Source organism: Calliopsis andreniformis, chromosome 6 (genome assembly GCF_051401765.1).
Source record: "Calliopsis andreniformis isolate RMS-2024a chromosome 6, iyCalAndr_principal, whole genome shotgun sequence".
Classification (NCBI taxonomy): domain Eukaryota; kingdom Metazoa; phylum Arthropoda; class Insecta; order Hymenoptera; family Andrenidae; genus Calliopsis; species Calliopsis andreniformis.
This window is the reverse complement of record NC_135067.1, coordinates 22,944,191-22,968,250: the sequence shown is the minus strand read 5'-3', so window position 1 is coordinate 22,968,250 and position 24,060 is coordinate 22,944,191. Positions and strand designations below refer to the sequence as shown.

Sequence of the window (24,060 nt, the reverse complement as noted above, 5' to 3'; positions counted from 1 at the left end):
CCTTTTCTGAACTAGGATTATAGAACACAGTACATATTCGTCTTTGGAACACTTTCTAATTGTTATTAAGGCTAAGCATCATTGATGATCACGTGTTATTTTCATATTTTTATTGTACATTTGCAATCTATGAAATTTTATGGTAGACAAATTTTTACAGCTATTATATTCATTCAAGGCTGGAATAATGACATTCATGTCAATATCTGTACACATCAGATATACCCCCAGGGTAAATAAGAAATGTAACTCTAGATAAGTTATACGCTACATGTGTAACAATCTTACGTTTCATATAACGTGTCACAATCTAGTGTATAACAAACGTACAGATACAGTAAATGCATGCTGTAAAGATCAGAAATATTACCATAATTTAATTCACGATACTATTTCCAACATGCGTATTAACAAACTCATTATTGAAGTCTATTAGATGCAAAAACGTTCAATGTTGAATTGTTTGACTAACATATAAATAGTTACAATAAATTTTATGTTCTAAAAACTGAGAATCACTGAATTCTAGTAATCTACTTTCTCTACCGCGAAACTTTATTTAACTGACCAATTTTTGATACATTCGAGTATAATTATAGTATATTGTGTGGTATCCTTCTATCCATTTTAAGAAATGTTACATTTAATGCTATAAATATTTATGCATTTCTACTTAAAAAAATATTCATCCATAAAACACACTTTACACGTATTATAGTTTTGTCAATGTTGCAACAATTACATAGAATTTTTGTTAATACGGAAAAAATCTATACAACAGAGTTACCGATAAGCATATTAACTAACTGTTAATGCTTCAGAAATAAAAGCAAGCATATACTGAAGCTTAATTTAGGTAAATAAATTGTTTTAGTAATGTAAAATTTAATCTAGCCATTTCTTCGGTGGCAGCACTAGTGTGAACTTGTCATACGTCAAAAACGGTGAACATTTACGGGAGAAGGTTTTACCATAGCGTATATTTATGAATTTAATGAATTCTGAAAGCAACGTTTAGCTGATCGAATGTCTTGCAATATAATCATTTTTTAAAGAATTTTCGCAATTTCAAGTGTATTAAAACCAAAAGTTGTTTGACCTTATACACGTAGCAATTCATTCTTTAATAGCTACATGACAATTGAAATGTTCCATTAACTTCGCACAGTCTTGACATAATTGCGTATTATCGTAAACGTATGAATATTATTCCTTCTACTATTTTCTATTAATCGTAAACGAAATATTTACAGTAGGTAACATAACCTGATCACAATGTATTCATAATATGGAGTTTCAACAAGCAGTAATATTTTCTTCGTATTTTGTTATTTTCTAATGCCTTATTGTCTAAAGTCAATGATCTATATTTAATTTGTAATATGCCATATTATACTTTGAGACAAATTTTTGTATAATTTCCAAAATATTTTGCATTTAGAAAGAAATACATTTAGTAGAAGTTAATTTTTAGAATGATAGAAGCCAGAAGATAGAGTTACATAATTTTATTATACTCTTTTTTTATTTACTTTTGTACTATGATCTAGTATCTATAATTTTATGTAAGAAGAATGGTTCATTGTTGTTTCAGGCGTTATTATTAAGGGAATGAGGAACTTGTATTGCTTCTTTAATTACCTTGGTAAAGTGGCTGGTGCTAGTTAACACAGTTTTGAATAGTTATGGAAAATCAAAGCCATCAAGCTTATCAAACACATCAATCCTTTTGGAGAAAGAATACACATGTTGTACCAGGCAGGTATGTATAGCATGCATATATATATTATTTCAATGTAATTATTATATAATCATTTATACGTTAAACATGTAATAAAAGGCCAAGTCCAAAACAAGATGTGAAACTTGGTAAAATGACTGGTACAACGCTTATGTCTGGTAATTCAGCCAATACAATGTCTACAAGTAGTGGAGGTACATCAGGAGGTAGTGGAAGTAATACATCATTCCAAGATTTTCAAGAAAGCATTGATGATGCTTGGGATTCAGGGGATGATGAATTCTGTATGGTTTCTGATATCAAAATATCAAAAAGAGTTAGCCATTCTGCTGCCCTTAGTGTCATCAACAGTCATAGATCCAGGAAAACGTGTCTAGAGTCAGGAACTAATTCAAAACCTTCTCAGAAAGTTCAAGAAATCATTCCTGAGGAAAAAAAGGCAGAAGCTCTTCAAAGACTAGCTGTTCAACCTCTGCGATTGCGTAATGTTAATTTGTCTACACGCTCTCAAGCAACCAACAGTCAACATTCCATAGAAGACAGTGACATAAAATGTGGTGCTTCACCACAGCATAGACCTACACAATTTCCAGGAAGACCACAACCATTGAGACAAACAAATGCTCCTACTAAATTTTTTATACCTTCTAAAGAACAAGGTGCATATGAAGTGACTTGTTATGTCAAATCAATTCCAATACATTGTTAGTCTTCATTTATTAATAATTGTAGATGGTGAAAGTAAAGTAGATAAATTTCAGTCCTTTCTGGAAGCCTCTGTATTAAATTTAGATGAATTAAGGCAGTTATCGTGGTCGGGTGTACCCGCAAGATTGCGTTCTGTTACTTGGAGGTTATTGTGTGTAAGTAATGAAGGTAAACTATACCATATCTACATAATTAACACAACATTTTCATTTGTAATTTTACGATTGTTATTTTTTTTTTCTTCATGATATAGGAGTATTTACCAGCGAATTTAGAACGAAGACAACATGTGTTAGAACGGAAACGTTTGGATTATTGGAACTTGGTAAAACAGTATTATGATACTGAGAGGGATGAAGGATTTCAAGATACATATCGTCAAATTCATATTGATATACCAAGAATGTCGCCCCTCATTTCGCTATTTCAGCAAACAACAGTGCAATTGATCTTTGAAAGGATACTTTATATTTGGGCAATTCGTCATCCAGCTTCTGGATATGTTCAAGTATCTAAGATTATATTTGTCTATCTCCATTTCATTTATTTATATATCTAATCTTTGAGCTGATTTTATCTCTACACATATGTATTTGCTTTCTTTAGGGGATGAATGATCTAGTGACACCTTTTTTCCTGGTATTTTTACAAGAAGCAGTACCTGTATCAGCGTGGCAAGATCTGGAAAACTATGATGTTGCATCATTAAAAAAAGAGCAAAGGGATATTATAGAAGCAGACAGTTTTTGGTGCTTATCTAAGTTTCTTGATGGTATTCAAGATAATTATATTTTTGCTCAATTAGGTATCCAGCACAAAGTGAATCAACTGAAAGAACTCATACAAAGAATCGACGGTAAATGCCTGTTATACACTTAACTATCCTTATCGCTTCCCTTTAATAAAGTTTTACATTTGAATGACTTATTTATTTACAGCTCCATTGCACCAACATCTTCACAAGCACGGTGTAGATTATTTACAATTTTCCTTTCGGTGGATGAACAATCTATTGACAAGAGAGATCCCTCTTCATTGTACAATTCGTTTGTGGGATACTTATCTAGCAGAATCTGACCGATTTGCTTCGTTCCAACTTTACGTATGTGCCGCATTTCTTCTACGCTGGAGACGTCATCTTCTTTTGCAACCCGATTTTCAAGTGAGTACTTGAAGACAGTTCTAGTTTAATATAAACTAAATTCCTCTTGAAAAATCCCTCTCTTGGCAAGATGTTAAAAATAAATTTTATTTTCAAACAGGGACTGATGTTAATGCTACAGAATCTACCTACGCAAAATTGGACAGATTCAGAGATAGGTATATTAGTTGCAGAAGCGTATAAACTGAAATTTACGTTTGCGGATGCTCCCAATCACCTTCAGGCGCATGATACCAGGTGACCATTTTGCAATGCGTTTAGATAACAGTATCGAAATAGTGGCCAAATAACATTGGCACAAATGGTTTTGTGCTAAGTTGTTTCTCCTGTCTTAAGGTCATCATGTAGTAGTATACAATTACATGAAATATGACCATCATAGGTTGTTTCAAACCTGATAATTTTTTGTTATTCTACTTTGAGCAATGAAAGAAATTTTCGTTCCACTTTTTCGAAGGCTCGATCAGTCTTTAGAGATTTTATTATTGCTACCATGTTTTTTTAGAATAAGCTCAACTACAATCAATATAATAAATTTGCCCGCCATCTTACAGTTTGTCTAAGACATATAGATGCGATTCGTATTATAAGAGACTATTTACGATTCGTATTATATTTGTATAGTATGTTTCGAGATATTATATACACAAATGTTTTATAAATCAATCACGATTATATGGTTGTTCTTTTATGTAACGATTATGAGTTTTTCTATAGGTATGTAAGCTCCCAACTTGTTACTCGAATGAAGTTTTTTCTCCAAAACATTTTTTTAACTATAATATATTGATCTTACGCTATGCCATTTCTGTCATTATATTGCGCTTTGTATAATATTTACAATACAACGATATCGTTTCTCTTTGTGTTAGTTGATTTTTCAAATTGTTAAGGGAAGACTAATTATTGTTCTTAAACATAGAATTTCGTATCAGAACTTCTTGGCGCAGATTTTTGCCATGCTTATGCATTGCCATAATATATATAAAAGGAAACATGCTTTTGAATACCTTCAAAGTGTCTGTACGTTAAATATTCTTAGTTATTTTATAGTTATTTTACCAGACGGTTAGAATATATGATATTCTATTCACTGTTAGTGAACTAAATAACGATTGAACGAATGGCACTGCGTTTACATACATTAGTTTAACTGAATTGTAAACGTAATAAAGTATACTTGTCGATAATTAGTATTTCATAAAGGACCAATCAAAAACTGTATAAAAAAACAATGAAACATACAAAACAATGATCCATAATATAAATTTCTCTTAATATAATGATCGGTTAAAATTACTTGATCGGTCTATTATCGTATTCTTTGATTAAGTAGCTAAGACCGTGAAATATGTTTTTCGTTCTTTAACTCTAGCTACTTTAACTCTAGCATAGTATTATTGAATAATGAACGAAATTGTCTCTTTTTTAGTTGTGGAGAAATATACCTAATCATTTTGTGTTGTTTTGGTATAAAAATTAAGTCAAATTCTATTTTACAGAAATGTGTAAAGTTATTCGTACGACATAAATTACGACATATACAATATTTTATGATACATCCTAAATACTTTGTTATTAAAAGGTAAGTTCTTTGTTAATAAACATTCTACGATATAATGTGTTAAATAAATGAAGTCATGTATGACGGCGATTAGTAATCAGTACCTTTTTTGATACTTCAATTATCGTCGAATTCAATCTGGCCGTAATCGAAATTTAGGGGCTGTAAGGCTGACAGCGAATTGTTTAAATTAAATGCATCCTGTGAAAGAAAAAAGATAAAACAGTTTAAACGTTTCTTGGGAGTATGATACATTTGCATTTATATCTGTATATACACTCACGTAGTCTACTGTAATCGGCGTTGGATAAATGCAGGGGATGCATTCCATTCGTGTAACACCGTTATTATCGGCAATACACTCACAATTCTGACAGGGATTAGGCAATGCGGTGAGAGCTACTCTCTTGGAAAAAACGCTCACGAACTTCTTGATCGAGGCCAACTTGTCGAATCGTAATTTGTCGCCGCTGAATATAGTTCCGTTAATCTCTAAAGACAACGGAGTACAGTAGCCAAGCGCGCTCTTCGAAAGTTTTATTTGCTTCCTTAACTCTGCATCACCAATCAACGTTCTAGAGTCCTTCTTAGTGTAAGACTTGGTCGCATCTAACCCGTAGAAGATCTTATTGAGCCTCTCTTTTTCAATCTCGAAATCACCGTCCATTAATATATGAAGCTTAACATCGTGTTCCAATAGAGCTTCGAGCAGTACTGAATAATCCAACTGAAAGAAATTTCTTCTCGTAATTAAACTTCTTAAAAAGCTAAAAAGAATTCTGTTTGGCTCATACATAAAAGCATTAAAACTTACTGTTTGATTTTCAGGCTCGCAATGCGAGCAAGGCATTAGGATAAAGGTTTTTGAAACGCCAGCTCTGAAAGAAAGTTTTGTGGCAAATATAATTGCCTCAAAAATATCCCGACGACCATTACCAACAGGAACGTGATCGAAATAATCGATAAATCGTGCTACGTTTTTGGTGAAAATCTGTCCATCGAAAACAACACTTCTTGGACGATCGAAAACTCCGTCAGCTCCGAAAACGACTAAAGACCATCTACTATCGGCCAATCCTTGATCTCTAAATTCCTTATTCAATTGAAGAATCAATTGTTCCATGCTACGATTCTGCTTGATATCGCGGTTGCACTCTTTGCCTTCAACAATAAAGACCACATCGGTGGACATTGGAACGTTTCCGTTCTCTAGTCTCCTGAATTGTCCTTCCGCCACTTGAGTACCGTTTACCATGGTGCAAGTAGTACACGCATCTGGTATCCTTAAATATGTCTCATGGAACGTACACATCAGCATGTAGGCCAACGCAGTTGTGCAAGCTTGTGTCTTGCTCGCGCTGCGAATACACATATTGTAATGTTCTGGTGCATTGACCACATCAAAGCAGGAAATAAATTCGGAACTCTTGTTGATGAACAGATCGTAACAAAACTGTGAAACGACTTTTTCATTCTCTTGTTTCGTATTTGACGTCATATTATAAACGTCTGGACAATCATCCTTGTTGTCGATTGACCAACTTTGAGCGAACCTTTTAACATCTGGCACTACTATTCCGTTTGGCGAAGTGGTATCATCCATTGCCTCGTTATTCATCGTACCGAGAATTCCAGCAGTCTTACCGTAGTACCAGCCAGATAATTCTAGAGTGCATAAATCGAATTTCAAATTGCATTCCAGTCGTAACTGATTCTGCTTTCGTTCTACGGTGATAACATTTTCTGTTTGATAAATATAAGTGGTTCCGTTTTCCATCTCAATAGGAAGTTGAAGATTGCTTATTGTGTTTGGTGATTGTTTAGAAATGATTTTAAGGCTCTAAAAAGAAAAATCATTCATTTTAAAACTAACTGAACTATAAAATAGGTTAAAATAGGTTAAAGTTAAATAATTAAAAATTAGTAGTGACTAACGTCGTCGAAGAGGTTCAGCTCTATTGCATTCTGTCCGATCAAGATAATGATTTTATGTGTCAGGTGGTCGGGTCGCAAGTCGTACTTGATGAGAATAGTAAACGTATCTCGCACAAAGTCGCGAGCTAATAGATAAGTACAAGGACCAATGAAGTTTAAGTGTTGCCCATCAAAGGTTGTGAAATGCTGTAAACCAATGATCATCGCTTGTGCTAAAATAATTACATGGAATTAGAAAACTGAGCCCACAACCAACACACATTGATTATATTTTATATTAATTTTGTTACCTTTGAAAGGTGGTAACCAGTTAAGAGGTTCCATGTATGATCTGTACCGGTACAAACTCCAGAAGGTCACATTTGAGGAGACAAAGTAGGATTTCATCTCAGAAATAGCTTTGAATTCAGGAATCTCGTGGAATTCTGGAGTTTGATTGAACGCATGCCAGGACATTGGAAGCTTTTGTTCCAAGCACATTAATCCTTGATTAGGATCGAAGATAAACTTCGTTTTCGCCTCTCTGTAACGATTCTCAGCTTGCAAAGCTGTTTGACTTACATCCATCAATTTCGCGTGAATTAGTCGAATGATATTCTCTATTCTGGCCCGGATCTCGAGATAGTCGTAGAAATAATATACTCTGTCGTAAATTTGTTCTATTTTCTCCGTGGCATAGTGTATGGATGGCAGTTTTTGTAATTCTTTCAGTTCGCTGATGATCTCGTCGACAATATCTTTGAATTCCTTACCGAAAGGCACAAAGGCAAAGTACCTGTCTTTTAGAAACTGGATTACTAAAGCCGAATACTTCTGAATATTTGTCACAATATCATTGGCCTTGATATCTCGATAAAATTTGTCAATATCTTGGGTGAAATCTGTGAAACGATCGAAATAAGGAGAGGCAATGAGGTCGTTCCTTCGATCGTACAGGAAATCGACGACTTCTTTGCTCGCCTTCCAAACTACAGCTTCCAGATAATGAATAAAACGAATGAAAAGAGGTTCGACCGTCAACAGAAATCGGTTCCACTGCTGAGAAATCGACTGAGATATCTTGACCCAGAGGTTCTCTATGTACTTGATGAAAGAAACGTGCAGGTCTTTCACAAATTTGTCGTACTTTTCAATTAGTTTCTCTATAATATTCGCTACTTGTGAAATAGAATCACCTCTTAAAATGGCTACGACAATCTCGGATACTTTGTTGAATGCGTTCTTAATAGTATCGATAACCCAAAGTAGCGAATTTCTAATTGCCTCTCCAGATTCGCCCATTATTTCCCATATTTCATTCAAAATCTTTGGTAAAGATTGTATGTGACTTCGTAGGGAGAGTTCGTCAATCATAAATGATCCAAAAAGAACAATATCTTTAATGTAAAAGTCATTCGCATTGTAGGAATTGTTTAAATATATCTTCAACTCCTCCAAATCTGTCTGCAGTTCTTTTAGATTATTCCAGTCGTCGATGAATTCCTGAATATCTTCTTGTGCATCCTTCCACACGTCAGAGATCACACTTATGGATTCACTTTTTATGTACTGCTTCCAATAATCAGCGTCTTCGTTTATACTATTGTACAGATTCATCGCTGATGCTTTGATACCATTAATGATGTCGCTCTTGAGCTCAGGTCTCCAACGGAATGTAGAGGTCACTAATCTAGAATGATTAAGTTTCAAGTAAAAAGATATATCATAGATAGAGAAGTCTTCTTCGTAAGTTCTCCAAATATTAAACATTGCGTTTCTAGCATCAGGAATTCGCCCATACATCTGCAAGCTCTCCACAGCGTCAGGAGTGTAATTGACCATCATCCACGTCAACTTTTCTTCTGGATCGAATAGAAAAGCTCCAGTAGCATTGAGTTTCGGCGTGTTCACAGCACTACCGTTTACAATATATTGTTTATTAGCCGAGTAATAGCGAATATTTAAATATTTTTCTGCCTCGTTATATTGCCGTTGGAAGAGGACCTCTTTACGATTCAGGTCTAGGCGTCCATTCAGTTTTCCAGTTTCTTGAGTCAAAAAGCTGCGCTTGTAACTACCGTTATTTATAGTCTCAAACAACGTATTCTCATATTTATGAATGAGTCCTTGGACGTTGAGATTTAAATTTGTGCTAGGATGCTTGCCTATTATCTCGTAGGTATATTTCCTAGAAGTTGGTAAACTGCTTTCGTCTCTCAGCAACGCGGACAGCACGAATAATTTATTTAGATTGGTAGAATAATCGGCGGTAATAGCAACGTTCATCAAATCTCTGGAATCCCTCTTGAGAAACTCGCCTTTCAGGAAAACTTCCTTAGAAAAGCTTGGGTGTTTTAAACTAAAGATGGCCCGTTGCTGGACAATCGCAGTAGAAGAAGAGACATTCTCCCAATTGAATAGTGCCCCAACGGTTTTAGGTCTCTCTGTTTCTCGATCCCAGTCCAGCTTTACTTCAGACTTCATCTCTTTAATGTTGATCCAATAGAAACCATCCAAGGTGAAGTTCCTTTTAGGGTACGACACAGTCAATATCAGAAATTGGTTGTCTACGTCTTCCGTAGTTTTGTTCAGGATGTTAATGTGATAGGATATCCAAACATCCTCGGTCAAACTCAACGAAGTGTTTTGATCGAATTCGCCAGGTAGAATCTGATAGTCCGTTTTCAGTTGCAGTGTTCTGTTAAAATGTATTGCCTTTAGGTGGATTTCTTGGCCTGTGTGGGTCGTTCTAATTCTAGATTCACCGACAATGTTAAATTCAGTTTTATTGTTCAACTGATACACATTTGCATGTTTAAACTCTACGGTTGGATAATTGGTCCCTTCGTTTCCTGCGCTGTACTCATATTGATTTATATAGAGGATACCTATGGGCTTATACGAGTTCTCGATCGTAATTTGAGTACGATCTTTCTCAAGCCCTGCTCTAGATTCACTTTTGGAGTTGTATCGACCTTGGAGAATCTTTTGCTCGTTATAGATCAACTCTGAGTAACCTGTAGTCCCCTGAGGTCGTTTTTCATATCCGTACGTTAAGTGACCAATGTGCCGCGTGCTTAACGGCACCTCCACGTGAAAAACTCCTTTCAAATCAGAATCCAATTTTTCACTACGATATGTGTAATCCGAATTCAGTATCGCCACATGTTGAGGCCAAGTGACTTTAACGTATCTCTTGTTTTGTTGCCTGCAATATGTCAATAAAATATAGTACCTACTTTAAAAACATAACAGTTTAATAAGTTTGGAAATTCACTTACAGAGTTGTGAAGACAATAAATTGACAGCCAATTTTGAAATTGTCCGGTGATTGCAGAGTAGCAGTGATGGTTCCATTGACGTTCACCAAGCTTTCGTACGATATATTCGCTGAGCCAACGTGCGTGCTAGCTGGATAATACACATCCGTGATTATCAAACGTGTATCCCCTTCCATGGTGGCATCATAATTGAAAAACAAAACTAGCGTCTCTTGCTGCTGGAATTTTGGTGTGTGCAGTGAGTACTTCAGTTGAATTTCCTTGTTGTCAAAGGTAACGTTAAAGAGGTTGTTAACGGATTGAATGGGTAGCATTCCCCAGGATGCTCGGAGATGTCCATTGATGTCTCGTTTGCCCATGTTTATCTATACAATATTGTCATACATCAAATAATTGACAAAATATTAAGTAAGAAGAAAAAAATGCTCATACAAACGTAACCGAATACAAACCGAGCCGTCAGAAGCATAATTTGTTTTGCCGCGCACAGTGTTGTATCCAATAACGTACGACGTATCTTTCATGTAATTATTCGCATGATAGCTAATTAGAAACCGATGATCATCATTATTAGGAGGTGGTAGTCTAACGATAAAAACCCCATCAATATTCTCGAAGTTGCGGAATCCAATTGTAGCATTAGTCGCAAACTCCCACTTTTGATGATCAACATTTACATCGAAACCAACGTCAATGTTTCGGAAAAGGCGAGCAGGATTTTTGAAGAATAACCGAGTATCGACATCTTTGGTGCCAAACTTTTCTGTTTGGTATCCAACGAGCACTCTTCCAAACATATCCATCATGTAATCTAACTTCCACTGTAGAGTCACATAGTTCGCATCTTCGTTAAGACGATTGTGTAGGCGAATATCACCACTGTTATTAGTTAATAACATGTTTCCAGTTAAGCTAAGGTTTCGAATATCCTCTAGAGGCGTCTCTGCGTGAATGTACAAAGTCATATTATGGTTCACTTGAACGTTCATGAAGGTGCTAAGTCGAAAACGTTCTTTTTTGCCCGACCTAAGAATTTCCCCTTCTGTTCTAACGTCCCAATTCGAAGGGTTTAGGAAGTTCACATTCATTGTACCGTTCAAAGCGCGACCCACCAGTACAGCGTTCAGACTATACTCTTCTTTTTGCAATTTTAGGACAATATCGTCTGCACTGGTGCCCGTTTTCGGTTGCATTACCACCTCCATGGCATGCAAAGAATCGTTTTGCATGTCAAAAGTTGCAGAAATCTTGTGTGTTTCTCTAGTCATAAGGTTCAATATTTCGCCGTCCAAGTTGTACGAAGTATCGCTAGTTGTCTTCAAATCACCCTGGAACTCAAAATGTCTATCCTTCGATGTCGGTGTATACAGTTCACCCTCGACCGTTCCATTGCTATAATTTCCAGAAAGTTTGTATGTCTGATCGACAAGATACTTGAAATTTAACGTTACATTCGCATTATCGTTTATCTTGACCGTATTCCAGTAGGAGATGTCAGCTTCGACGCTTTTTAACGACTCCATCCAAGTCCTTAGGTCTACCGAAGCTTTGACACGATTTTCCGCCAAATACCAATACGTTTGCAGTGATAATGATTTTGAAATAGGCTCAGAGATTTCACCGCTGATTTTCACATATTTCTCCTTCTCTGTGAAATCTCGTTTTGCAGTAACTGTAGATTTAGGTAGCTTCAGGAGGGGTGTATTCACCTCAACCACGAGGAGAGTATCCATAAACGCTTCTTCCGTCTCTAAAGATCCAAACACGTCGATAGAGCTGTTCGGAGCGCGAATTACTACTGTACCCTTATGGAAGTTATCGTCGACTTCTAGAGTGGTGTTAGTGTGAAGGAATTTGAGGAATTTTAGAGGGGTTTTGACGTTTACTTTTATACTATGTGTTCGCGAGTCGTCAGTCTCGCTTTCGCGATAAACGTAATAGACGTCTACTCCTGTTTCGAGCCAAGTCACATTTTGCCTAACGTTTACTTCTATTTGCATCGTGTAACTGGATTCTTCTAGGTCTATTAAGAAAACATTCAGAAAAACTATTTGGTTAGCAAAACTAAATGGAGTGATGACGTTCAGTTCGTTCCTTATGTTGAACAGATCTTCTAATTGGAACATATCATCGAAAATAATCTTTTTTTGAAAGCATTCCAGAGTACCAAAAATCTTATATATTGACCCTTCGTTATCTATGTCTAGTTCTCCGACAATAGGTTCGAAGATTGCTGGACATATTTCCATTTTCCCGTGCCAATAAAACATCTGTTCTTCCATGTCTTCTTCTTCCATCAGTTGCCCATCGGAGTGGTCTTCCTCTTGGACAGTCGTATTGTTTGTAATTTCGGTCGTAGGTTTTATTTGAATATTAGTAGGCGATGGTTTTGGACCAGCTTTAGCCTTAACACCAATCTTAATCTCGGCTAATATAATCGAGAATTCCGTATCTATGTTAAGTCTCTCATCATCCGTGTACGCGATAATGAGTTTTGTCACAACTCCGCTCTTCTCGAGTCCACGGAGAGGCGTAAACAACAAATATGTGTAATGGAAATCGGTAATGTTACGATAGTACCAGGCACCCTGAAAGCCAGCGAGAATATTATTGTAAGCGACCCTGAAGTCCGCTTCTTGGTTGCTCAGTTTCGCAACGAGAAGGGTGTTTTGCAATATTGGCAGAGGAGTAGCGAGCGACACCTTCACATTGATATCGTAATTCGACGTGAAAAACTGGCACAGCACTTCGAAGCCGAGTGAACCATTAGGAGTTAACACTTCTGCGACTACGTGTCTGTTCTTCTCGGATAAACCAAACCTTCCACGAATAAAGGAAAACTTTTCCAAAGGTGTAGTGAGGTTGAACTGAACCATGGACTCCTTGAAGCGATGAAGATCACCAATTAATTTCGCCGTGTATGTTCTCTTGTCAAGGTCCAAATTAGCCGCTCCCAGAAACTTCCAGTCTGGTAGGATTTGCAGCTGACATTTCATATCCGATTTCCTGTAGCTGGTCACAGGGGACTCAAGATGTAAGTTACCCGTTAAGTTGAATACGCTGTCAGACTCTTTGTCCAAATACCAGATGCTCCAAGCCTCGATCACTTTGTCCGGATCATATTTGACCAACAAACGAGTGTCCGCTGCCTGCGAGTCAACAATCTTGTGAGTGATATTAACAGTAGTCCTGGAAATGGAATGAAGAGAGCTGATTATTCCACAGTTAGCTCTCCATTCCTTAATTTTATCATATTCTGCCGTACTGCCATCGAATTCCGCTATTAACCTTTGCGAGTTCTTCCAATGAACGCTAGTGCTTAGTTTTATCTTGTTTTGTTCTTGAAAGTACCTGGAACATAATTAAATTTCTGTAGCTTTTAAGCTTAGTTTATTTAAAAATAAAAATATTTGAAAATAATTACTTGGTACTCAGAGCAATTCTTTTCCAACTTTCGAAGGGCGTAACCAATTGGCCCTCCAACTTTATGAACTTTATTGGTTCCTTTATATCGTATTCAGTAGCGATGGATAGTCCAATGACTTTTGCTGGATTCCAGTCGATGCTGGCGTCTATCATGTAATTATATTGACCACGAATAGCCATGTGACAGGAACCAGTAACGAAACGACCGGGGTAAGTAAGGATAACGATGCCACTAAGATTTTTGCTTGGCAATTGATCTTCCGACAACGCTGGAACTATGACTCTCTCTAGCGAAAAGAATACTGCAACCTTCAGCGAGGGATCTCTATTCGCATCCCATTTTACTTCAGCCCCGAAGTCTTTCTTGTTCTCTCTATTTATTCCGATTAACGCTAGGTGTACGTCTCTCCATTTGTCCAAATGTATTTCCATGCGAATCTCTCGTTCAGTGTCCACGCTTGTCGCCACTGAATACACGTTGTCCCTATATCTAGCTTCAATGTAAGACTGGAAGTTTGTAGGCGACACAACTGTGTGATTTAAAATAAATGCATATTTGTCCCTATCCACCTGCTCCACGTGTATGCTCACCCTGACGTCGCTATAATTCGTATAGAGTTTACAGGCTACTAGAACATCACTCGCGAAGGTAGGAGAGTTCAAGATCAGCTTTAAATCACGGCTAACTACAGTCGACACGGATCTGTCCCAATAGGTTCCGCGAGCCGTTAGATTATGTCCGCTGAACCAAGTTCCACTGAAGTCTATTTCATATTTGTGTTTCGTCCTTTCGGTCACTCGAACGTTCAGCAACATCGAATTAAAGTTCGGAATCGTTAAATTCACACGACCTTCCATGGAGAACATTAGTCCTCGTGGCATTATCAGATACACAGTGAGACTAATCTCCTTCCCTAAAAGGCATTGGGTCAAATGTTAATTCAATTATTGTAAATATTATAATTATCAATATTGCGACGGTTAAAGAATGAAAAAGTAAGTAGGCTCGCTAACCTGGAGCATATCCTATTAGTAACCTGGTTTTTGATTCTGATCCCATGGAATAATGATCAATCCCTACTTTAATGTCCAGATTTTGAATGGGCTTTGTGATGGCAATCAACGCACTCACTTTTGTGTCTTGATTCTTGAAATACATCTTCGAATATGAGACAATTAATTTCGCTGTAAGCTTATGTCGGTCGTCTTTAAGATGCGGGCTGGAATTGATCTCTGCGTGGAGTTCCAGATGACCTAACGCTTGCTGATACCACGCGATTATGACAGTGTTCAATTGTGGATATGCGGTAGAACGCAACTTCAAGTCTGCAGCTTTGTGCGTCAAAGTTTTCGAAGAACGGTTAGCCAACGATATTTCGAGTTGAAGAGTTTCCTTTCTGGGCATCTTTTGCAACTGATAGTCCAATTGAAAATCACCTGCTAGACTTACATTTCTTCTGACAAGGTACCCTACTAGTTTGCTCCAGACCTTCTTCGTTCGGAAGGTCAAATCAATATCACATTGGGACACATTGTTCTTCATAGCGTGCCTTACCGTACCTTTAACATTGAATATGGTATTTAATTACTGTTAAGGAAATCTACATATTTTTGTATTTAACAATTCAAGACCAAGTACCTGACAGAGCAGCGATACGTTCGCTGTTAACAATCAAATGCATTTGTGGACTGAAGGTGTAACCGTATTTAAACGATTTAATTGAATAGCCTATACTGGCGTCCAAGTGTTTAGTACCATTTATGTCGAAACCGATGTCTATGAACGTTTCATTTTCCGTGCTCTTGTAGGTACCTAAAAGAAAAAACTTCAGTCTTAAAATCGAGTTATTTTGTTAAAGTTGTACAAACGAATTCACCATACCTTCTGCTACAATGGAATTCCCAGCGGATCGTAACAAAACGGAAACATTGTGTGTCTTCGCATCGAAAGAAACGGTCGCGCTTAATTCTCTATTCACCTGTGACCCAGGTGTATCGAACGCGACTCTGAAGAGATTTTGTTTCTACGAGAAAACAAAAAGAAATTAAGAACAAACTAATACTAGAGTGGTGCATATTTCTAGATACAGATAAAGACTACCTCTGTTTTTTCCCACTTGTATTCTAGCAAATAGTTCTTAGCCGTGGGATCAGCCTTCAATAAGGAAATCTTAAAAAGTGTCGGACCACTTAAGACAAAGTACGGCGCAGTAGGATCTTTTGTTACATTCGACAATTGGTAATCAACACACAATTTCAATCCCACGAGCCTGTCCAACGCGGGCCAACTACATGTCGTATTGCTAAGTATGCTGCCTGGTACAATTGCTTGTTTCGTGTTTTTATCGTTACTATTCTGCCCAGCGATTAAGACACCGAGACTTTTTTCCTCTAATTTCGCTCCCTTGCCAGCCGTCAGAAGGATGTCTGTGCCGATGGAAAACACTTCCATCTTTTTGCTTGGCAGACCTAAACTGAGACGAATCAACCGCAAATCCCTTATATCCAAATGAATTTGTACTGCACCAGAAGAGTATACGTTCGACCGCAACTTGATTCCTGCATTTTTGTAAAAGCTGTCCACTGTCATGCTGCCGACCACGTCGACGCTCACGCTATTCAAAAGTATAAACAATGCTCACATAATAAAACCTAGTATCATTATGCGAATAAAAATGTACGGTAAAAAAGGACATTCTGTACGTTGAATTGGCAAGTAGTCAGTTGTACAGCAAAAATAATCACGCGCAGTACCTGGGCGCGATGTTGCTGACAAACTCGATTTCCTCCTTAGATATCGCTTTGGTGTCGAGGAATCCTGACATCTTGAAATTACACGCCGCAGAACCAGCGAAATCTAAGCGCACAGGCAAACCAGACGTCATTGGCACCACAAATGTGGAATCTAAGAACATTACAGCATTTTCGTAGTGAATTTCTTTTCGAGAAGTGAGTTGCTTGAATTTTTCCCATGGATTCAAGCGCAATAGAGCATCTCTAATTTCTTGATCGCCATCCAAGACCATATATTTCAAGTCGTTTCCAAATACCTAATAAAAGAGGGGAACCCATAACGCTTTGAACAATATCAATATTCGCAATACGATCATGAAATAAGTTTTTGTATTTTCCTTTACCTTGTAACCGAGACTAATTCTGGGATTGTCGAAATTATTGTCTATAACATTTGGTAACCTTTTCATGCGTTTCCAATAGTCCTCTTCCTCAGGGGCTGATCTAAAACTTCTCAAGATACTTTTAAAGAATCCCGATACTTTCTCATTACTGTATGGTCCATCTGGGCCGAAGAATTTTTCTGCATAATATTCGAGGCCTTCGAGTCTGGTCGTTAACTCGAAGACGTTTACCGATTCACCAAAGAGGTCGAAGCTAACATTAAAAGTTGCTGAACGTGGTATGTACGATTTCGGAGAAAAGATCAAATTTGATTCATAATTGGCACCAAAATTATATTCCTCCGAAAAGAAGGATCCATCGTAGTTTCGTGAAAACTTTCTTCTATCGCTATTGAATTTGTTATCGAGATCTGTATCCGTCAAAAAACTTTGAATCTCAACTCTGGTTGGTGAGGCAGAATTGTAAAGGTTTGTCAAGTGACTCCAAACGAACGTTCCAACTAAGAAAAAAATATTAAAGTTAAGCTCCTGCAAATTCTCTTCGAAAGAAACAGAAGTTACCTTGGTTGATTTCTTCCATCTTAAGAGTGTGCTTAATCGTTTTAATGACATTGTAATCGGGGCAACGCATCACTTGCAAATACGACGCAATACGTATTTCCGTATCTAAGGTGTAATTCCGATAATAATCTAAGAAAAATTCGTCTCGAGTTTTCTCGCAAGACAGCATTCTGCGATGAGCGTCAATACTTGCCACGCGAACTTCCATTGGCAAAAATCCACCCTTATCGTCCATGCATTCCTTCAATCGTTTCAATAAACCATCTGTTTCCAAACCCATGTTTCCGATTGCTTTTATAGCTTCCAACACCTAAAATGAAATTAAAAACGGTTGCATCTGTCCAAAATCCATATAACTAGGTCCATATACATGGTACAAGTAAGTACATCTTCAATTCTAAGTTATAACTGCATACATCTTTAATCGTAGAAGCAGAATGTGCTCGAGGAGCGCAACCCTTCTCTATCTTTTGCTCCAGATACGATAGAAACTGCGACACTTGCTCTACGTTACGACATTGTGCTTCATAATTAGAGCAGAACGCGTGAATTGTTGCCGAGTAACTCAGAATGAACTGAGCATCGGGAATTTGATGGTGGAACTCCAACAAGGGTGACAAAGCCCTGATCGTGTTTTGATTCGGTCGTGGAATTAACGCAAACGCGGTCACCCAGTTGTTGATCGTCGCCTGATCGATATATTTCTTAATTATCAGATCCTTCATTACGTTCACGGCAGCATTACTGCCCATGAATGGCAGAGCATCGATAATGTGTTTTCTAAAAAGAAATAGATAAAGATCATCCGAGTGTCTGTATCACGATCACGCTACACAAACGTCTGCTCACTTTCCGCTTTTACAAATACTGTTGGCTCTGGCAAATAATTGCGACAGGGAAGCATAATCCAAAAGCCGCGCCGAATGGACGAACGCAGTGAACGTTTCGGAGAATCGTTGCTGCATTTCGTCCGTGCTTACACCCAGCCTGCACATCGTTTTCAGAAGATCCCGCGATGTCCTCAGCTCTCCGTGCACCGTCTTGGGAGTTCTCGTGTAATCGTACAACAAATTTGTCCTCCTTCCTGATCCTCGATCATACTTTTCTTTGCTGATTTCCTCCTCCTCTAGTTCTTCGCTTTGGCTCCCATAATCGCTCCAGTCATCTTCTTTCGTTTCTTTGATCAGTCGAAGAACAGCGACGGATTCTGTTCTGGCACCTGTGTGGCCGCTCGAAAGTGGTTGCAGTCGATGTAGATCCTTGCAGACAATTTTCTCGTACACATTGTGATCAATAGTAAGTTCGCAATCGCTTCGCGACTCGAATAGGGGATGATGTGACGAATGAGAGCCTGATCGGGGACTTCTGTAGACGTTCGACTGAATGATAGAGAAATGCTTCGATCCGTATGTACAGTCAGAGAGATTCTTAGTTTTCTTCACGATCAAACTGGTTCGCTTCGATTCGTGAAGGCGGTAAGTCGTCTGGCAAATGCCATTCACGTCCAACTCGTCTACGCGGCGATCCACATCGAATCTCAGCATGGTGTTCTGTAGCATCGACAGAACTCCTCTCTTCAAATTCAACGCCCAGATCGGTTCCTGTTTTACTGGACATAGCTCCTCTATTTTGCCATCGTCATATGCGAATCTCAAGGCGAATCGTTGTAAGTTTGATTTAAAATCTGCACCAGCACGATCAGGAAACTCGGGATTATATTTACTACGATCGTGGCTTAAACTCGCGTTATAGAATTTCAAGCTGCCCTCGCAGGGGCTGCTGAATCGAATGACCAAATCGGCATCGAGATGTAAAGTCGACTCGCTTCGAGGGTGTTCCGCTGTTTCTTCTTCTCCTAAATTTGTGCTCACATTTACCGAATATCTGTACACGTACAAAATATCTTCCTCGTATTTGAATTTTCGATTCGCTGGCACTATAAATGTGAAATACATTAACGTTTTTCAACTAGTTTTTCAATTTAAATCTACTTGCATATAGGGCAAAAATAATATTCTGCAATTTACCTTTGCATTTTGTTCGGCTACATAGTGACGGATCATTGATGATTTCTAAAATACAATAAGTATTAACGATGATTTTAATATCTTCATTATACTGCATAAAAGCGATTATACGCAGAATTAATATCAGATAAAAAAAAAACACAGAATCAAGAGGTCAAGATATTATAGAAATTCCAGAAATGCATGCAACAAGTGATTAAGCTGAAGAGTAGCTAACGTTGAATTAAGTTAATCGAGTATAGCAATTCTTAGAAATCGCGTAGTGAATGGAAGTTACGCTTTACTGATAACAAGAGCGATATGCGAACTGTGCACCCGATGTAGTTTCTCAGAAAGAAGAGTCGAATAACATGCGCAACCGATGATTACGAGGTAAAGAAATTCTTGAAACTGAGCACAGTTAAATAATAATAAAAAATAATCGAAAATCAAATTACCTGCTTGCACCGCGCTGATTAGGATGAAGGCTGCGACGAAGAAGACTGTCGCGAGATTCCACGATCTGTGATCCACAATCATATTGTTTTTAACACTGGTGACCAAGATACACTTTCATCCCCTTATCCACGAGAACATCGTTCTATTCCATTAATCGTATTTCATGCAGCAGAAGAATGCTGCAATCCCGGCTGCAATTAAAAAGAAACAAGTAATGTGTATCTCATGTAATCCCTGTTACGTTTCAACCAAACTATTCCCGGATTTTTCAATATTTTACTAAGATTTTACTAAGATTTTACTAAGATAGAATTGCTTAATTTTTTTGCACAGTATTACTTTTCAAAGCGGGTGAGTTTAAGAATGAAAAAATTGCACGACACGAAAGAGAAAAAAGTGATGACTGACTCACTCGTACCGTCTGAAATCTATCGAAAAGGAACTGTTCGCACGGTTCGCGCGGAATATTGCTGGCTAAGCGGAAAAAACGAACTGAGAAGGATTGGGGTGCAAAAGAGGCAAGAGTCCGGTTGATGGGAAGCGCGGTTGTGGACGGTGTATCGGTTAAGTAAGTGCTTCCTGCCCTGACCAAGCTCACCGACCAAATGGATAACGACACCGCATCAACTAGAGTACTTCTCTCTTTGGGGGGAGAGAATCAGTGCCAAAGGTCTTCTTAGTTTTCATATTTGTACCGGGTTAGGGGTCAGGATGCGATAAGATAAACACGAAAACGACCCTTCTCGGCTAACATTCTTACGTTACATTCAGAGAATACCGACTTTATTACGACAATAGAACCACTGTTATCTAAACGTTCTATTGTTAGAGAAAAGCTTATCCCTGTGCAACACCCTTTCTGGTTTTCGAAACATTTTCTAAGCATAGTCAAAACCGTATCTAATTGTAATAACTTAGTATGAATCAACGATGTTCGCGTGTTCACGTGCAAACAGGATGATGTCGGAAAGGAAGCTCACTGTGTTGAGTATAGAAATAAAAATGTGACTGTGTTGAGAGTACTGTAAAATTAGTAGAGAAAAGAAGTGTGAGATATTTTGAAATATTTCTAGTATTAAAGAAAAGGAGTAGTTCGGAATATAAGAAACACCTGGGACGTAAAAAATATGTGCATATTTTATTACTATCGCCTACAATTTCTCAAAATAAAAGATCAGCGTGCTCTATTTATGATATCAGCTTTTGTATTTTGTTTATCAACTTGATTGTTCCTTCCTTTATCCAGAAAACTGGATAGATCGAAGGATTTTTAAAATGAAGAAAAACACGATTGAAAATATACATATAAAAAATACTGTTAGAACAAAGTCCAAAGTATTGTGATCATATCAATTGACATAAACAAATCTTTATTGCGTTTAAATTATGATCTAAGTATTAAGATTTCGTAACTTCAGTTTCAGTCTAATTAAGAAACTCGTCGATGTTAATTTCGTTCGACATGCTTAGGAAAGAAACTAAAGTACTGTTTCCAGGAATCTTAAAAAGCAAATGTAAATAACGCATAGAATAAAGCAGGATCGCTGTTTAGTTTTTGAATTTAGCGTTTGAATCGAAGACGCAACATCGCAAACGCAGTTTCACAATATGTCGGCCTAAAGGAGCCAATCGTAAGTTAGCTGCCGAGTGTCTTTTGGACAGAGCATAGGCACGATGCTATTGCAAACTCTTTGTATCGCACGAAATCGTTTGCTTACGATTGGACAGTGAGAAAAGCGATATGTGTGCAACGGCGAATCACTGCGATGCGTTTTCTACGCAGCAGGATGTAAGCGGCAGTGTGTACTAAACGTTCGAAGAACGTCGCGAGAGAGATGTGAAAAGTGTTTTTTCCACACAACCTGTGAGTAGCTGGCCTGCTTTTTTTTATCGCGTCTTTAATCGGATGCGCAGGGCGCTCAGCTGTAGTACGGATATGAGACGGAAGATGTTTTGCTAGTGAAGGTTCGCATCATCGTATATTGACGTGATACACGAACTGTCATTCGTTTGGATCGACCAACACGGATCTTCTGGCGATAACAGCGCAAAAACAAGCGATTTATGATGGGGACAGTATCCGAAATATCCCACGTCAGGATTGTCACTATTTTTTAATCGACGTTGGGATTCTGGAATCAAGACGGCTTGCTCGATAAACGAAAGATCGGGCCTAACGTTCCATCAAAATGGGAAATTGTTTGAAGCGTACTGGAGGTAGTCAACGAGACAATACCACATTGTTGAGTAACAATCCTGAAACTACGTTGACTGGCGGTTCGTCGCAAGAAGCCTTGGGACCTCCTATCTTCGATGTAATTTCATTTCTTCTTTCATCAGCTTTATCTCTCCACGATTTTCCATTTCTCTAGTTTTTCTCTGCCTAAATTTACGAACGCTTCAGTCCCTTATATTATACCAATCTACCAATTTATCATCTCAATACTGTATTTTATAACAAAAGAAAAAATCAGAAAATTCCAATTTTATTCAGTCCATTACAATAGGATTTTCGTATTTTTTCTGATGTCACAGGAAGTGGTTAACTTTTACTATTCACCAGCAACTATAATGGAGTACCATTTACAATCGACCAATCTAAACATCCCTCATGGAGTTGGTGTTGGAGTCACTCTAGGACCAGGCAGCGGAGGTACTTTAAGCGAAGAAGAACAGCAAGTACGAATTGCAAAACGCATTGGGCTTATCCAACATTTACCTATACGAGAATACGATGGGGCTAAGAAGGGAGAATGTGTGATATGTATGATGGAACTACTGGTAGGAGAAGAAGTGCGTTATTTACCTTGTATGCATACTTATCATGCTGTTTGTATCGATGATTGGTTGCTACGTTCACTGACGTGTCCATCGTGTATGGAACCAGTAGATGCAGCATTGATTAGCTCATACCATCCAACCACTTAACGCCTCAATGCTGAAATCTGGAGTAGCTAATCGGTAATCAAACTATACTACCATGATAAACAGAGCAACTGGAAAGAACCATTAATTTTACTATCATGCATAATGGCTTCCAACTAGCAAAGGGGCCTTCTCTTGTTAATGGCTGATTGTATTTGCCATTGTATTTGACATATTCGCGCACGTGCTGAGGATTATAATTACCTGTCATATAAAGAGTTGCAAATGTCCTCTGCATAGGTCATCCCTCTTATAGGGTAATCTTCTTCATGTGGATCATTGCAAACAAAGTAAGATGTATTTACAGTCAAAGAGCAATTACTATAGTTGGATAATTTCCTTGGAAATTTACAGTAGCTTTTCCTTTTCCATACAGCTAAAAAGATATTCTATTTTATGCTCAAACAAATGGAGCAAGTAAAAGATGTAACAACGTGTTGCTAAGGAAAATATTTTCAGTTGAGTAAAGTAGCATCTACTTGACTTTTATCGTTTAGTCAAGTAGCGATAGAATGACTATATACATTGTGAATATATCGTGAGCAATATGATGTATTACAGAATATCACACTACGTATATTTTTAACTATAATTGCAATCGTTTCATATTTCCAGATTATAAAATACATATTTTCAGATTATATCTTTCGAACATACAAAGTTAAACTCGTTATTTTTAAATACAATATTTCTTTATTTTAACATAACGATATCTTGAACTGCGTAGACGATCTTTTCCTCGAAAATTAGACGTGGTGCGATTTGATAACTAGTGAAAAGCAAAAATATTAATATTCTTTTGTATCCTAAATTATTCTACTTACAAATGATAAGCTGTTTGTAGTCGTATTTTTATTTTACTATCTATCAGATATCGTCTACATATTTTCTCTACACATCTATACGTATCAAATTGCTTTTAATAGTGAATCAGTTACTTGATCATTAGTTGTGTTCAGTAACTAAAAGAAACGGTAAATCCTGTGCGCGTTGTTTTATATCGTAAGCAATAACAACGCAAATTAACCGAATCATTGAATTCTGAGGATTAATTCGAAATACAGTATTTTAAAGGTTTATTATTGACTTTACTAGTGATATACTTATTTATCGCAATAAAAAGTCGACACATTAGAAACTCTTTATTTTTGTAAAAACGTTTGCAAAGAATGGTGA

At 37.4% G+C, this 24,060-nt stretch overlaps 3 protein-coding genes across 7 annotated transcripts; 2 read left to right on the top strand and 1 right to left on the bottom strand.

Annotated features, from left to right (window-relative positions):
* Positions 1-712: 712 nt before the first annotated feature.
* Positions 713-5,007, top strand: Tbc1d22 (TBC1 domain family member 22). Of its 4 annotated transcripts, none has more exons than XM_076380013.1 (8): positions 713-856; positions 1,595-1,762; positions 1,841-2,400; positions 2,474-2,604; positions 2,703-2,957; positions 3,056-3,305; positions 3,388-3,611; positions 3,712-5,007. In XM_076380013.1, the coding sequence occupies exons 2-8, from the start codon at positions 1,686-1,688 to the stop codon at positions 3,850-3,852; spliced, it is 1,638 nt and encodes a 545-aa protein (XP_076236128.1). In that variant the 5' UTR covers positions 713-856; positions 1,595-1,685; the 3' UTR covers positions 3,853-5,007. The 4 variants fall into 4 exon arrangements, with proteins under 4 accessions (XP_076236128.1, XP_076236125.1, XP_076236126.1 ...); XM_076380010.1 differs by lacking the exon at positions 713-856 and adding an exon at positions 943-1,197; XM_076380011.1 differs by lacking the exon at positions 713-856 and adding an exon at positions 943-1,252.
* Positions 4,059-19,618, bottom strand: Apoltp (Apolipoprotein lipid transfer particle). The gene is made up of 18 exons (XM_076379760.1): positions 19,522-19,618; positions 18,344-19,430; positions 17,911-18,274; positions 17,495-17,804; positions 16,934-17,433; positions 16,551-16,846; positions 15,898-16,411; positions 15,679-15,820; positions 15,436-15,609; positions 14,811-15,356; positions 13,795-14,710; positions 10,823-13,721; positions 10,371-10,735; positions 7,401-10,297; positions 7,111-7,322; positions 5,990-7,015; positions 5,459-5,902; positions 4,059-5,376 (listed from the first exon to the last, which is right to left on the bottom strand). Exons 1-18 carry the CDS (start codon positions 19,616-19,618, stop codon positions 5,293-5,295), a joined length of 12,873 nt encoding a protein of 4,290 aa, XP_076235875.1. The 3' UTR covers positions 4,059-5,292.
* A 2,077-nt stretch (positions 19,619-21,695) lies between these two features.
* On the top strand, positions 21,696-23,827 carry Rnf11 (Ring finger protein 11). Of its 2 annotated transcripts, XM_076380799.1 has the most exons (3): positions 21,696-21,823; positions 21,925-22,274; positions 22,495-23,827. In XM_076380799.1, the coding sequence occupies exons 2-3, from the start codon at positions 22,149-22,151 to the stop codon at positions 22,885-22,887; spliced, it is 519 nt and encodes a 172-aa protein (XP_076236914.1). In that variant the 5' UTR covers positions 21,696-21,823; positions 21,925-22,148; the 3' UTR covers positions 22,888-23,827. The 2 variants fall into 2 exon arrangements, with proteins under 2 accessions (XP_076236914.1, XP_076236913.1); XM_076380798.1 differs by having other exon boundaries at positions 21,716-22,274.
* The last annotated feature ends 233 nt before the right edge of the window (positions 23,828-24,060 follow it).

What these genes read in the sequence shown, in the direction of transcription:
- Rnf11 (XM_076380799.1), top strand. Translation starts at nt 22,149, where the DNA reads ATGGGAAATTGTTTGAAGCGTACTGGAGGTAGTCAACGAGACAATACC. An exon ending in TGGGACCTCCTATCTTCGAT is followed by an intron (nt 22,275 to 22,494) that starts GTAATTTCATTT and finishes CTGATGTCACAG; the next exon opens with GAAGTGGTTAACTTTTACTA.
- Tbc1d22 (XM_076380013.1), top strand. Translation starts at nt 1,686, where the DNA reads ATGGAAAATCAAAGCCATCAAGCTTATCAAACACATCAATCCTTTTGG. An exon ending in ACACATGTTGTACCAGGCAG is followed by an intron (nt 1,763 to 1,840) that starts GTATGTATAGCA and finishes ATGTAATAAAAG; the next exon opens with GCCAAGTCCAAAACAAGATG. An exon ending in TTTTGCAACCCGATTTTCAA is followed by an intron (nt 3,612 to 3,711) that starts GTGAGTACTTGA and finishes ATTTTCAAACAG; the next exon opens with GGACTGATGTTAATGCTACA.
- Apoltp (XM_076379760.1), bottom strand. Translation starts at nt 19,618, where the DNA reads ATGCAGTATAATGAAGATATTAAAATCATCGTTAATACTTATTGTATT. An exon ending in CTGCTTCTACGATTAAAGAT is followed by an intron (nt 17,805 to 17,910) that starts GTATGCAGTTAT and finishes ATTTCATTTTAG; the next exon opens with GTGTTGGAAGCTATAAAAGC. An exon ending in ATTATGCTTCTGACGGCTCG is followed by an intron (nt 10,736 to 10,822) that starts GTTTGTATTCGG and finishes AATATTGTATAG; the next exon opens with ATAAACATGGGCAAACGAGA.